This window comes from Crinia signifera, chromosome 2, assembly GCF_055691185.1.
Source record: "Crinia signifera chromosome 2, ASM5569118v1, whole genome shotgun sequence".
Taxonomy (NCBI): domain Eukaryota; kingdom Metazoa; phylum Chordata; class Amphibia; order Anura; family Myobatrachidae; genus Crinia; species Crinia signifera.
The window spans coordinates 15,491,727-15,506,658 of record NC_139218.1 but is presented as its reverse complement, the minus strand read 5'-3'; the positions used below and the strand labels follow the sequence as shown (position 1 = coordinate 15,506,658).

At 48.3% G+C, this 14,932-nt stretch overlaps 1 protein-coding gene across 1 annotated transcript in view; it reads right to left on the bottom strand.

Annotated features, from left to right (window-relative positions):
* Positions 1-14,932, bottom strand: part of LOC146058672 (cell surface glycoprotein CD200 receptor 1-B-like) — a 34,376-nt gene that overhangs the window by 9,846 nt on the left and 9,598 nt on the right. Inside the window, exon 3 of the mRNA XM_083170936.1 lies at positions 9,491-9,754. Within this exon, the coding sequence (XP_083027062.1) occupies positions 9,491-9,754 (264 nt within the window). The remainder of the gene's footprint in view (positions 1-9,490; positions 9,755-14,932) is intronic.

Below are 14,932 nucleotides of genomic sequence, written 5' to 3'. Positions count from 1 at the left end.
TGCATCCTGCACCTGCGTGCTACAGTTCCTGTGCTTCCGAGTTGCCTGCACCTGTGCTTCCGAGTTGCCTGCACTTGTGACCACCTGCCTCTGCGTGCCTCAGTACCTGCACCCCCCCCCCCTCAAGTATGTACGGAGGCAGCCGCAGCACTGCACACCGCACACCGCACTCCCGGGTCTTGCCTCCGCATTCAGGCTATAGAACTGGGGAGCCCAGACACGGCCACAAACCCCGGTGGAGCGGGATAACAGCTGGCTGAGCGGGCGCTCCCCCCTCCCGAAGCACTCACCGCACCGCTGCTGAGTGCAGAAGCCAGCTATCTGCAGCGGTCTCTGGCCATACATAATGCTGGAGGTAGGAACATGGGGAGGGGAAGAGCAGCAGTCAGCCCAACAGCCCAGATCCTACCTGGGCAGCGCAGCGCAGGGAATAATCGCGCTGGGGGCAGGGGGTCCCTGCAGTGTATGTTAGATCAGTGGCGGGGTCCCTGCAGCAGATGGGAACTAGTAGCTGCAGGGACCCCGCCACTGATGTAACATACCCTGCAGGGACCCCCTGCCCACAGCACGATCATTCCCTTCCCTACGCTGCCCAGGGGGAGGGGGGGAGGGAGGGAGAGAGAGAGGAATCCCGTTTCAGACCTGTTGTCACGTTGTGACACCAAAAAAAACGGGTCTGAAACGGGTAGGACCCTGCTTTTTTACCGTTTCCAAAAACCGGATTTTTGGAAACGGTAAAATCACTCTGCACCTTTCAGACCGCACAGAATACCGTTTTAAAACGGTTAAAAATCGGCAAAATACCGGTTTTTTAGTGCGGTCTGAAAGGGGCATAAGCAAGCAGCTTCACTGGTTTTGGCAATTCCTCTTACAGAGTTTGATCCACCTTTGTGAATAAATGCATGCAGTCCTCCTGATGGTATGGAATAAATGTCTGGCTTGTCCCCAAGGGTATTCTCCTCAAACCCCAATAAACACTTGACGCGTTTCTCTGCTATAAATAGCAGCTTTATCAAAGGTGATCAAAACGCAGTAATTTAAATGCTGCTGTCAGGGAGATGAGGGGGTCTGGCGGCATCTAGGAGGGCTGCCTACCTTTCTGGGGGGTCGGGGGGACCCAATTTTAAGGAGCCTCAAGGCCATTCCGGGACGGTAGGCAACCCTGACTTTAAATTAGTTCACTTGATCCTCAACATACAACTCTCACCTGCTTAATATGGATATTCAGCCACAATAACATCTTGTTTGACAACAGCAAAAACTTTGCCTATCACCGTTATTTCTTGTATTTGCGCTGTCAGTTTTTAAAATACACAGCTGTACCCCTAAAAACTTCACCTCTCCTGCTCACCCATTGATAGTAGGTGTCCTCCAAGATTCTATTCTTGGCCCTCTTCTTCTCCTCTGTCTCCACACGTCCTCTCTGGGTGAGCTTATTTGCTCACTCGACTTTCACTATCACCTCTATGCTGATAATACTTAAATCTACCTCTCCTCTCCTGATCTCTCTCCTATCCTCACTCATATCTCCTACTGTCTCTCTGCTGTTAATTAAGTCCTCTCCATCAGCAACCGATTGCATCCTTCCAGTTTCCCTACAAGTTGGTCAGCATTTCAAGACTGTCTCCGCACTTCTTGATTCCGGTGCCGCTGGCAACTTTGTTACTGCAGAACTGGTCCGCAAGTGGGGGTTGCCCACTGAAAGTCTTCCCAAGACTGTCTTCCTTACTGCTGTGGATGGCAGTAGGATTCCTGATGCGACAGTCTCCCGCAGAACTCTGCCACTTACAGTGAAAGTGGGAGTCCTGCACACTGAACTTTTGTCCTTCCTGGTTTTACCCCGAGCCACTCATGCTCTGGTTCTGGGTTTACCCTGGCTCCGTCTTCACAATCCTCGCCTTGATTGGAAGACATCTGAAATCCTTTCCTGGTATCCTTCCTGCTCCGGTACCTGTCTCCAAAAGGTACTCCCAGCTCGTCATTCTTCAGCCGATGCAGCAGACCTTCCGCCTCTTCCCTACCAAGAGTACTCAGATGTATTCAGCAAGTCTGGCGCTGATGTCCTACCTCCTCACAGACCGTGGGATTGCCCTATCGACCTTATCCCAGGCAAAGAACCACCCAGAGGTAGAACCTATCCTCTCTCTCTTCCAGAGACTCAAGCCATGACCGATTACATCAAGGAAAATCTGGCAAAGGGATTCATCCGTCCTTCAACTTCTCCTGCTGGCGCAGGATTCTTCTTCGTAAAGAAGAAGGATGGAGGCCTACGTCCCTGCATTGATTATCGCGGCCTCAATGACATCACAGTAAAGAACCGATATCCGTTGCCCCTCATCACCGAGCTGTTTGACCGTGTCAGCGGTGCAACCATCTTCACGAAACTCGACCTGAGGGGTGCATATAATCTCATCCGCATACGAGAGGGTGACGAGTGGAAGACGGCGTTTAATACCAGAGACGGCCACTATGAGTACCTCGTCATGCCCTTCGGGCTCAGCAATGCCCCAGCCGTGTTCCAGCACTATGTCAATGAGATTTTTCGGGACATTCTGTATCGACATGTAGTTGTATATCTCGATGACATTTTAATCTACGCCAATAACCTCACAGAACATCGTTATTGGGTCAAAGAGGTTCTGTCCCGGCTGCGAGCAAATCATCTCTACTGTAAACTGGAGAAGTGTGTCTTCGAGGTGAAGTCTATACCCTTCCTAGGGTACATTGTCTCCGGTTCTGGTCTTCAAATGGACCCAGGAAAACTGCAGGCCATCCAAGATTGGCCAATTCCCTCTTCGCTGAAAAGTATTCAACGTTTCCTGGGTTTTGCCAATTATTACAGAAAATTCATTCGTAACTTCTCTTCTATTGTGGCTCCCATCACTGCCTTAACGAAAAAGGGGTCTAATCCAGCGAAGTGGCCGGCGGAAGCCATCGAAGCCTTCCATCTGTTGAAGCAGAGGTTCACTTCAGCTCCTGTTTTACGACAACCTGATACCACCTTGCCCTTTATCCTCGAGGTTGATGCCTCCTCCGTGGGTGTTGGGGCAGTCCTCTCGCAGAAAGCGCCCGATGGACGTCTTCAGCCCTGTGGGTTCTACTCTTGTAAGTTCCTGCCTGCAGAGCGTAACTATGCCATCGGTGACCAAGAGCTTCTCGCCATCAAGTTGGCATTAGAAGAATGGAGATATCTTCTAGAGGGCGCTGTTCATGAGATCACAATTATCACAGACCACAAGAATCTTCTGTATCTCAAGTCTGCTCAATGTTTAAACCCCCGTCAAGCCAGATGGACACTTTTCTTTTCCAGGTTTCGTTTCAAGCTGTCATTCTGTCCAGGGACACAAAACCGAAAAGCTGATGCCCTTTCCCGCTCATGGGAGCAAGATAGTGAGTCTAAGTCCACACATCAACACTTCATTATTGATCCAGTGGCCTTCTCCGCAACGGGAGTTTCTAATCTCACGCCCCCTCCAGGGAAAAGATTTGTAAAGCCAGCCCTAAGAAAGAAGTTGCTTTGTTGGGCACATTCTTCAAAATTCGCTGGCCATGCAGGCATTCAGAAAACTTACGAGTTTATCACCAGGTCCTACTGGTGGCCGTCCCTCAAACAGGATGTACAGGACTTTGTATCCTCTTGTGCTAAGTGTGCCCAGCACAAGACCAGTCGTCAGTCTCCTCCTGGGCAATTGATGCCACTGTCAGTGCCACATCGTCCTTGGACGCATATTTCTATGGACTTTGTAACTGATCTTCCAGAGTCTGACAAGTTCACCACCATCTGGGTGATTGTTGACCGGTTCACCAAGATGGCTCACTTCGTTCCCCTCACCGGCCTTCCGCCAGCTTCCAAGCTGTCCCAGCTCTTCATCAAAAAGATATTCAAGCTTCATGGACTGCCTCTTGAAATCATCTCCGATAGAGGAGTCCAATTCGTAGCCAAATTCTGGCGAAGCCTGTGCTCCCTGCTTCAAATCAAATTAGTTTTCCACAGCCTATCACCCTCAAACAAATGGCCAAACGGAGAGGGTGAATCAGGACCTTGAAGCATTTCTCCGCACATATGTCTCTTCTTCCCAAGATGACTGGGCTCAACTCCTTCCATGGGCAGAGTTCTGCCATAATAACCAATATCATTCTTCATCAAATGTCACTCCATTTCTTGCCAACTATGGGTTTCATCCTCGAGTTCCTGACTTCACTCTGCAACCTGTGTCCTCTGTTCCAGCGGTCGACACGACCATCCGGCAATTCGTCAAATCCTGGAAGCTCATTCGTTCTTCGCTTCTGAAGGCTTCAAGCAGGTACAAAAAATTTGCCGACAGGAAACGCAGAGCTGTGCCAGCCCTCCGTCCAGGAGATCGTGTCTGGTTGTCAACCAAGAATCTTCGATTGAGAGTGCCATCGATGAAGTTCGCTCCCCGATATATTGGTCCTTTCCCAGTTGAGCGAGTCGTCAACCCAGTAGCTTACAAGCTCAAGTTGCCGCCCTATTTGAAAGTGCCAGCTACATTCCACATTTCGCTGCTCAAGCCGCTGGTCCTGAATCGCTTTCATTCCAAGCTCCCCAAGGCTCCTAAGGTTTGCACCCAGCGTGGAACAGAATATGAGGTCAGTAAGATCTTGGACTCTCGCATCCGATATGGTCGTCTGCAATATCTGATCGATTGGAAGGGCTACGGCCCCGAAGAGCGATCATGGACCAATGCCATCGATGTCCATGCTCCCAGACTCATCCGGGCGTTCCACTCCAAGTTTCCCCGCAAGCCTAAAAGGTGTCCTGGGGCCACCCTTAAAGGGGGGGTGCTGTCACGATCCGAGCTGTCAGACAGACTTTCCTACCGGCTAAGTGCCTCCGCAGGTTCAGCTTGTGGTCCAGACGTCATCCCTGCCAGCGTCCTGTCTCCCAGTGACAGTCCCCAGTGCACGGCAATCCACCTGTCCGCCGCCATTGCTCCCAGTATCCAGCATGGTGTGCACAAACACACTTTCCCGCCATAGCAGACATGGGGGCTGCCATGTTCTTCCCAGTCACATGTCTGTGCTGTCCAATCCTGTTGGTTCTGATCTCCCTGTCATACTTCCTCGGCCAATCCTGGCCATCCAGTGGGGATAAGTATGCTGGGAGCTCTCAGAACCATTGCTAGTGCTTCAGTTGTCTCCAGTGTATGGTCAGCTGTCCTTGTCTCCGTGCAAGTGTATTTCTCTGCTGGTGTTGTCTTCCATGCTGCAGTGTGTTCCAGGTTGTTCCATCTCCTGTGAAGTCCAGGTTATTCCACCGGCTGTGATCCTGCCTCTCAGCCCAGCGACCAAGCCTAGCTCCGGGACTCTGGTCCTTCCGATGCTCCAGCATCATCCACCATCGATGTTTCATCGCTAGTCCGATATTCCGGATCTTCTGCTTCCGTCCGTCATTCCGGACCCACAGTCATCTCCCGTCCGTCATTTCGGACCCACAGTCATCTCTTCCATATCCGATATCCATCCAATGTTCCACCATCGATACCACATCCATCACATCTGTAAAGTATTGCAATCTGCATGAACTGTCATTACTCCTGCATACTTTACTGCCTGTACCGTTACAACCTTCTGCATAATAAATCTGGTTGTACTTTTACCTCTGACTGCTTATTGGCTCTGGGTGCACTGTCGCGCAGTTCATGCGCAAGGGTCCTCTCCAACCTCCCCGGTTCAGGTACCGGTCCAGGTCCCCACCACAGATCTCAGTCTTGCCGACTAAGCCCCCTGGTGTGACAACATCCAATCAATTGGTGATCCCTTAATTAGGTAGATTGTCCCCAAAAAGAGGGGGGGGGGGGGGGGGGGGGGGCAACAAGTTTATTTATTTATTCATATGCAGGGCAGTCAATTACCTCAATGTTAAATCACTGCTGACATTTGCTGTGTAGCTTTTATCTAAAATGGATACAGTATAGACTATATGCATGTATTCAGACAATAAGCTGCTATCAAATAAACACATCAAGGAGCTACTGTTGGTAAAGCATGAGAGTGAATCATAAGCCGTATTTGCTCAGTAAATGAGGAGTTATGCTACCAACAATCACCCCGGAGCTGCAATGGGGATGACTGTGTGAACAAGCATAGATTTGACCAATATAGAATGATAACTTAGGTCTATAGAGATTTGCTATCCAGGTTTTGCCATTAAAGTCTGCTTATTTAAAGGTGCAGGTCACTGCCTGTGTTGGCTATGTGAGCTCCGTGAATGGCTAAGACACATGTGAATTTGATCACTCAAACAATAAGAATACACCTAGCTCCTTGATGTGTTTATTCGATAGCAGCTTATACTATTTTTCATGCTCAAATTTGTGTGGTTACAGTTAGATTTACAATGTCAGATATGTGTATGTGCTATTTTTAGCTGATATAATAATGTGCACCAATTGACCTCCCACCAAACAGTCAGGTTGACTAAATACAGAGAGTGTCAATAAATGCACAACTGTAACAATATCCAGTATAACTGTGACTATTGTCTGAATACATGCATATAGTCTATACTGTATCCATTTTAGATAAAAGCTACACAGCAAATGTCAGCAGTGATTTAACATTGAGGTAATTGACTGCCCTGCATATGAATAAATAAATAAACTTGTTGCACCCCCCCCCCCCTCTTTTTGGGGACAATCTACCTAATTAAGGGTGATACACACTGGTACATCCAGAGTGATGCTGGATTTAAGTCCTCTATTGTAAATTGATATACAGTACCCGGAGGCGAGTATGATTGTCTAATATAATCTTCATCTTTTTCCTCTCCTATTTCAAATCCCACTTTTATCCTATCCAAATCTCCCTTATATGTCGGTTAGGCATCCATGTATCTGGGACTCTCTCATCAGTGATTCGATGCTTGCAGATCTCTGAAAGCAGAAGTCCCATCAAATGGTAAACTGACAATCTGTCACTGGTATTCACTTTTTTCAAAAACACTCTCTCATCCATTCAGCCCGGAGTGTCTCCCTGCAATACTGAAAAGCACCAGGGTGACTCACGAAGCTGAATTGGAAAGCAGAAGTGCACTATACCATAACTCCCATATAACAACCAACCTGGTACTCTCATTCGACACTCAGTCCAACAGGTTACCTACAAACCCCCCCTTATAGGCCAGAATCCAGCAGTGTCTGGATGGGGCCAGCTCACTAGCCAGAGAGGAGACTCTTGGCGAACTGACTGGCTGGTAACTCAGACGGGTGAATGAACAGTAGATACTCAGGAGCCACCGGTTGTAGGAGTACTGCTCACGGGGGTCATTCTTCTTCATTTCTAATCACTATTTAGGGTTTCTCTCCTCTCCACCTGATCATAAGGGGCAGCAACTGGCTCTGTATTACAATTAAAGAGCATGAGAGATGGTCAGAGCTGAAGCGGCTGAGCCATCAGTTGATTTTTTGCTGAGGCAATTAATATTCAAAGTGATTTGATAACACTATAGATAAATTGATATTTTGCTGAGGCTATTAAATCTCAGAGTGCGACTAGAGACTATGTTGCACATCAAGACAAGCGAATAGTACAGCTTGTCTCTTTATGTATGTTTGTCCATGTCTTGTCTCAATGTTATATGTGATTTTTGATTTTTGATGGACAGTCAATTGAATATGCATCAAACGACTGATTGTAAATTAATGAATGCTCCCAATATTTTAGTGTAAGAAGCCTATTAAAAGTTATGTTTTAATGCAGTAACCATATCGAATCTATATAATAAAGAGTGCGCCCAAAAAGGCACATTTGTCTTTTGGTCTGCTTCTTGCAGACATCCCCCTCTACTCATCTCTCATCCTAACCTACTGTTTATGCCCACATCTACCCCTTCTGTGTCACCCCTGTCTGTCTAACCCTCCCCTTTAGAATGTAAGCTCTCACAGGCAGGGCCCTCTCTCCTCATGTGCCTTTCTTAGAATATATAAACCACTGCCACCCTGATAATTGTTTCAGTGTCCTGTTCCCTGATGCAACTATCCGTATTAACCATGTACTTGTCCTAAACTGTCTTGTAATGTAATTTGTTATGTGTTTGCTCATAACTATGCTCTGTAAAGCGCTGCGGAATTTGTATGCGCGATATAAGAAACTGTTAATAAATAAATAAATAAATAAATGAGTTGCTCAGCTCTTGTTGAGGAATTAATGTGCTTTATAATTGTGCTACAGGGCCATCTTGTGGCAGTTTTCTATGCAGCAGGTTAGAGATGAAATTGAAACTGTGTCACTTTAAATACTCCAATTTTATTTAGATTCAAACTTTAATAGCCCCCCTAAAAGTTTTATTATAATAATTAATTAACACAGCATCAGAGCTGTACCTCACAATATACACTCTTTCATCTGCTATCCCATATTCCAAGACTTTTCAGCTCAAGAGGGCTGCAAAGGGGGTTCATGAGTCAGCAGCGACTATAGCAAATCTCTATGAAATTAGTGTAGTGAAATCAGTCCTACTTGAGCAGCCACCTTTCTTGGGGCCCCTTTGACAGCTGGAGCCCCGCATGTACTGCATCCAATGTCTCTGGGAGTTACACTAGTGTGGTTTTCATAGAACAATTTTGAGAGTTCTGCGAGTTGCTCAGCTCTTGCTTGATGATTTTGTTAATGTGCTTTATAACTGTCTTATGGAGCCATATTGTGGCAGTTTTAGCTTTGCACAGCTCTAACATTACAAAATATAAAGGGCATACCCAAACTATTCTCCATTCAATGTGTGATCTCATCTCTCCATTGACCAAAGGTATCTGTAACACAGCTCTACTGAATGTTTAGTTCCTACACAGCAGATGCACCTGAACTTCCACTAAACAACAGTCAGAGGTGCCCTCAACTCTCCCCATTCCCAGCAGCCCAGGCACAGCTGGGATTTTATGTGCAGCAGGTTAGAGTTGAAAGAGCTAACTGGCTAACTGGCCAAGCAGCATTAATACAGTGTGTTATATAATGGGGGAAATGTTATTTATATTGAGGCTGCACAACTATGATTGCCAATCCTGGGACATTTTTACAATCCCGGGAATCAGGATTGAAAAATGCTCAATCCCAGGATCCTGGAATTGGCATCCCTAAAAGAAAAATGCCCCCACATAAACATACTTTGGGGGAGCAGGGCAGGTGGCAATGGTGCAGTAGAGCCCCCAGGTGGAGGCAGTCAGCGGTTGTAATGATAAGCCACAGAGGAGATTGTGTGCCGCCGGTAGTGGTCATTTAGTGGAGGGTTCCAGCAGCAGAGGTACAGCGGTGTGGCCTGCGTAGCGGGACCTATGACCAAGTCACGCTGCGCAGGCCAAGATTGGACACCCTAGTGGGTACCATAAAATGTACTTATTATTTTACAGCACTATAAATGCAGCCTGCTTTATGTTATTATAATACATATCCCACTATAAAATGTAAGTTTGAGTAACTGCAGGAAATTATGAGCATCAATGACATACAAGGAATGAAATATACAGATACATACCCACGGCAGGAATCCTTATGGATCTTCTTACAGGATGTGGAAACATTGGGTGGTTGACAATGCAGGTGGCTTCTGTCACATTGCTGTCTCTTGGGCTATAGGTGCTGATCACTGTAGTGGTTCTGTTTCTTTCTGTGTAATTTCTACTTGTTATTTCATTGTAAGAGTCTGGGGTCCATGAGATATTTGCAGCTGGATTCCCACCAATAGCTCGGCACTCAGGAGACCCCGACTGGGATAACTTCATCAATACCAAAGGTTCAACTGAAAGTAAAACAAAATTACTCTATTTATCAGAAGTGAGGGAAAAAAATAATAGTTTTTGCACCAAATATAGCTTGAATAAACATCAGGTTGTATGCTGACAATTCTGATGTCAGTTGATGTTTTAACCTGGCAATAATTTGGCAATTATATATTTGCTTTTGTATAAAAAAATTAGTTTTTGAAGTAAGGTTGGTGTTTGTTATATGAATATAATATAATGTTTTTAATAGGACAAGATGGGGGGAATGTATGTATGAGTTATATACAGACAAATGTTTTTGAGTTGGAACTATGTCAGCATTAGGGTCCCTGTTTCTTAATCCTGGGACAATATTGTTTACCTTGTGGCTTAAATCTATATAATCCATGCTATATATTATTATTATTTATTATTATTATTTATATTGCTATTTTCAACATTCAAAATTGAGGCAACCGTGCCCCCTACTGTTTTTAACCATGTACAGTATATATTTCCCCCATCTTGTCCTATTAAAAACATATTATATCCATATAACAAACACCAACCTTACTTCAAAAACTTATTTTATATTATTTTCAAAATTTGGACTCTGGAACTATGATATAGCTTAATCATGAGTTCTGCAGCCCATATAAACTGTCAGTGTTAGGTAATCTCATTTCTTAAAAGAAACACTGACTACAGAAGTGCTAGGAAGATTTGGAAATAACATGAGCTTGCTAATGTCATCGATGCAGGGGCGGATTGGGATGAAAAACCAGCCCAGGAAATTTTTGGGAGCAGCCCTCAGGGAGGCGGGGTCTATTTAGGGGTGGGGTTTGTCAAGATGGGCGGGACCCCTACTCATGTGGCCTAACTAGAGATGGGGAACCTTCCGCCCTCAAGCTGTTGCAGAACTACACATCCCAGCATGCCTTGTTACAGCTTTGCTATGTGGTCATGCTACAACTGTTGCAGGGCATGCTGGGATGTGTAGTTCCAAAACAGCTGGAGGGCCGAAGGTTCCCTATCTCTGCCTTAGTTGCACACAGCCGCAGCCGTCCTTGCGTCTTTTACTGCAGTTGCGTATGTGACTACGATAATGCCGCTACTAAACCCTTCCCTGGTATGCCCCATGTCACACACATTCTCCTCCCCCCCCCCCCCCCCCCCCCCGGGAAAAGACAAAACAATTTGTGGTACAGGAACAATAAACAGATATACCTATTGTCCACAATAGGAATAAATAAAACACAGTGGCACCCGAAATGTAATTACAAACAAAAACATTGGCCCCTACAGATACGCTCCCTCCCTGAGGCGTACGCTCTATCACATTGACACGCTCCCTCTCCCCGAGGCATACGCTCTATCACACTGACACTCTACCTCTGCCTGAGGCGTAAGCTCTATCACACTGACACGCTACCTCTGCCTGAGGCGTAAGCTCTATCACAATGACACGCTCCCTATCCCTAAAGCGTACGCTTTATCACACTAACTCCCTCCCAGTGCCCCCTGAGCTTTATCACACTGACACGCTCCCTCACCCTGTGCTCTATCACACTGACACGCTCCCTCACCCTGCAGCCTGCGCTCTATCACACTGACATGTTCCCTCACCCTGAGCTCCATCACACTGACGTGCTCCCTCACCCTGCGGCCTGCGCTCTATCACACTGACACGCTCCCTCACCCTGTGCTCCATCACACTGACACACTCCCTCACTCTGCGGCCTGCGCTCTATCACACTGTCACGCTCCCTCACCCTGCGCTCTATCACACTGTCATGCTTCCTCACCCTGCAGCCTGCGCTCTATCACACTGACACGCTCCCTCACCCTGTTCCTTTATCACACTGACACGCTCCCTCACCCTGCAGCCTGCGCTCTATCACACTGACACGCTCCCTCACCCTGTGCTCTATCACACTGACACGCTCCCTCACCCTGCAGCCTGCGCTCTATCACACTGACACGCTCCCTCACCCTGTGCTCTATCACACTGACACGCTCCCTCACCCTGCAGCCTGCGCTCTATCACACTGACATGTTCCCTCACCCTGAGCTCCATCACACTGACGTGCTCCCTCACCCTGCAGCCTGCGCTCTATCACACTGACACGCTCCCTCACCCTGCAGCCTGCGCTCTATCACACTGACACGCTCCCTCACCCTGTGCTCTATCACACTGACACGCTCCCTCACCCTGCAGCCTGCGCTCTATCACACTGACACGCTCCCTCACCCTGTGCTCCATCACACTGACACACTCCCTCACCCTGCGGCCTGCGCTCTATCACACTGTCACGCTCCCTCACCCTGCGCTCTATCACACTGACACGCTCCCTCACCCTGCAGCCTGCGCTCTATCACACTGACACGCTCCCTCACCCTGTGCTCTATCACACTGACACGCTCCCTCACCCTGCAGCCTGCGCTCTATCACACTGACACGCTCCCTCACCCTGTGCTCCATCACACTGACACACTCCCTCACCCTGCGGCCTGCGCTCTATCACACTGTCACGCTCCCTCACCCTGCGCTCTATCACACTGTCACGCTCCCTCACCCTGCGGCCTGCGCTCTATCACACTGACACGCTCCCTCACCCTGCGCTCTATCACACTGACACACTCCCTCACCTTGCAGCCTGCGCTCTATCACACTGACACGCTCCCTCACCCTGTGCTCTATCACACTGACACGCTCCCTCACCCTGCAGCCTGCGCTCTATCACACTGACACGCTCCCTCACCCTGTGCTCCATCACACTGACACACTCCCTCACCCTGCGGCCTGCGCTCTATCACACTGTCACGCTCCCTCACCCTGCGCTCTATCACACTGTCACGCTCCCTCACCCTGCGGCCTGCGCTCTATCACACTGACACGCTCCCTCACCCTGCGCTCTATCACACTGACACACTCCCTCACCTGCGGCCTGCGCTCTATCACGCTGACATGCTCCCTCACCCTGCGCTCTATCACACTGTCATGCTCCCTCACCCTGCAGCCTGCGCTCTTTCACACTGACACGCTCCCTCACCCTGTGCTCTATCACACTGACACGCTCCCTCACCCTGCAGCCTGCGCTCTATCACACTGTCACGCTCCCTCACCCTGTGCTCTATCACACTGTCACGCTCCCTCACCCTGCGGCCTGCGCTCTATCACACTGACACGCTCCCTCACCCTGCGCTCTATCACACTGACACACTCCCTCACCTGCGGCCTGCGCTCTATCACGCTGACATGCTCCCTCACCCTGCGGCCTGCGCTCTATCACGCACTCCCTAACCTTAACTTTCTCTGCAGCACTTACCCACCCTCCCTGCAGCCTAAGTCTGAATGCATCCTAATTGAACACCCTTGGCTGATTTACATGTGCTGCACACTAGTTTAGTAATGCAGACACAAAACCCAATATGACAGCAGTGCTATGCAAGCTGTTCCCCTCCCTGTAGATACTGGCACACACACATACTCTTTCTCTCACCTCTTCTGTGTACACATGGGGGTGATTTCAGCACATATCGCTGGCAATATGGTCGCTGAGCGACCATATTGCCAATGATTTGTAGTGCTGTTGCCGATAAATCGTCAGCTGCGTGCTCCCGTGTGTAGCCCTTAATGGTCGCTGGTCACAGGAGCATGCTCCTGCGACCAGCGGCTTCCCTCGGCGCTGCATTTCAACCCAGCAGGAGGTCAGCGGCGCAGGTCAGCAGCGGACGGACACCCATCTCCAGCCGGAGGTCAGTGTGTGAAGCTGCTTCTGCTGATACCTCTGCTCCCTCCTCCCTCCAGTCTGTGTGTGTGCTGAGCTGCTGGCCAACTCCCCCCCCCCCCCCTAACAGGAACAGTGCCAGAGCAGGAGAGGATGAGCAGCCCACCACACTGGCACACCTTTCTGCTGTAACTTCAGTGACGTGCGGTGAGGTCAGTGGCTGGTGAGGCACTGGTCTGTAAGCAGTGGTGCAAGTACAATTTTTTTCTTAGGTGGTACCAAAAATAGTTGTGGTCAAGTTTCATAACAATAGCGGCATGGTCACATTATGCCAAACACAGTAATGCCCCTTAAACATTATGACACACACTGTAATGCCCATGACACAATATGCCACATACCGTAATACCCATGACACATTATGCCACACAAGGTAATACCCAGTACATATAATACCACACTACATAATGCCCATTACATATCACACCACACACTGTAATGACTATTGCATATTATACAACACAACATATTGCCCATTACATATTATGCCACACTGCAATGCCCATTAAATATTGTGCCACACACCATAATGGCAATGACAGAATATGCCACACAGCGTAATGCCAATAAAACATTATGCCACACACCGTAATGCCCATTTGGACATTATGCCACACATAGGTATGCCGCTGACACCTTTTTATGTCCCACACACAAAAATGCCCCAAGCAAATTATGCCCCAATAGTAAGGTTTCTAATTACTCATTGCCCTGAGTTTCTTGGCAAAAGATGCATCTTTCTGCATCTTCTCCCAGCAGCGGCAGCACTTCCGGGTATTACTACACATGCAATGGTGTAATAATACATTTTGGGCCCTTTCATGGAATATTAGTGTCATTTAAATGCAGAATACCCCTGCAGTGTGGGTTAGATGCATAATGCCCCACTTTTGTTGCTTAAAATAATGCCTCTAGTAGGACTTAACATCCTACATGCTTGCTGCCATGGAGGTTACATGCTCATTTCCATGGGGGTTACATGCTTGTTGCCATGGAGTTTACATGCTTGTTGCCATGGGGGTTACATGCTTGTTGCCATGGGGGTTACATGCTTGTTGCCATGGGGGTTACATGCTCATTGCCATGGGGTTTACATGCTTGATGCTATGGGGGTTATGGCTGGCTGACACTGAGTAGAATTTGACAACAAGAGGCATTAGTGCATACTCACCCTCCTCCTCCAAGGCCTGCAGCTCCAGCATGGTGATGACACACAAGTTGATTGATTGACAGGTGAAGACCTTCGTCGGCAGCCTGGACTGTGGCCTCTCCACCATGTCCGGCAGGGCAGCCAATGTCCATCCATGCAGCGGGCCAGGCGGGTGGAGGGCTTCAGGACACCGCTGCACACTATAATGCCCATTACACATTATACCAAACACTGTACTGCCCATTACACATTGCACCTCACAACGTGATGCCCAT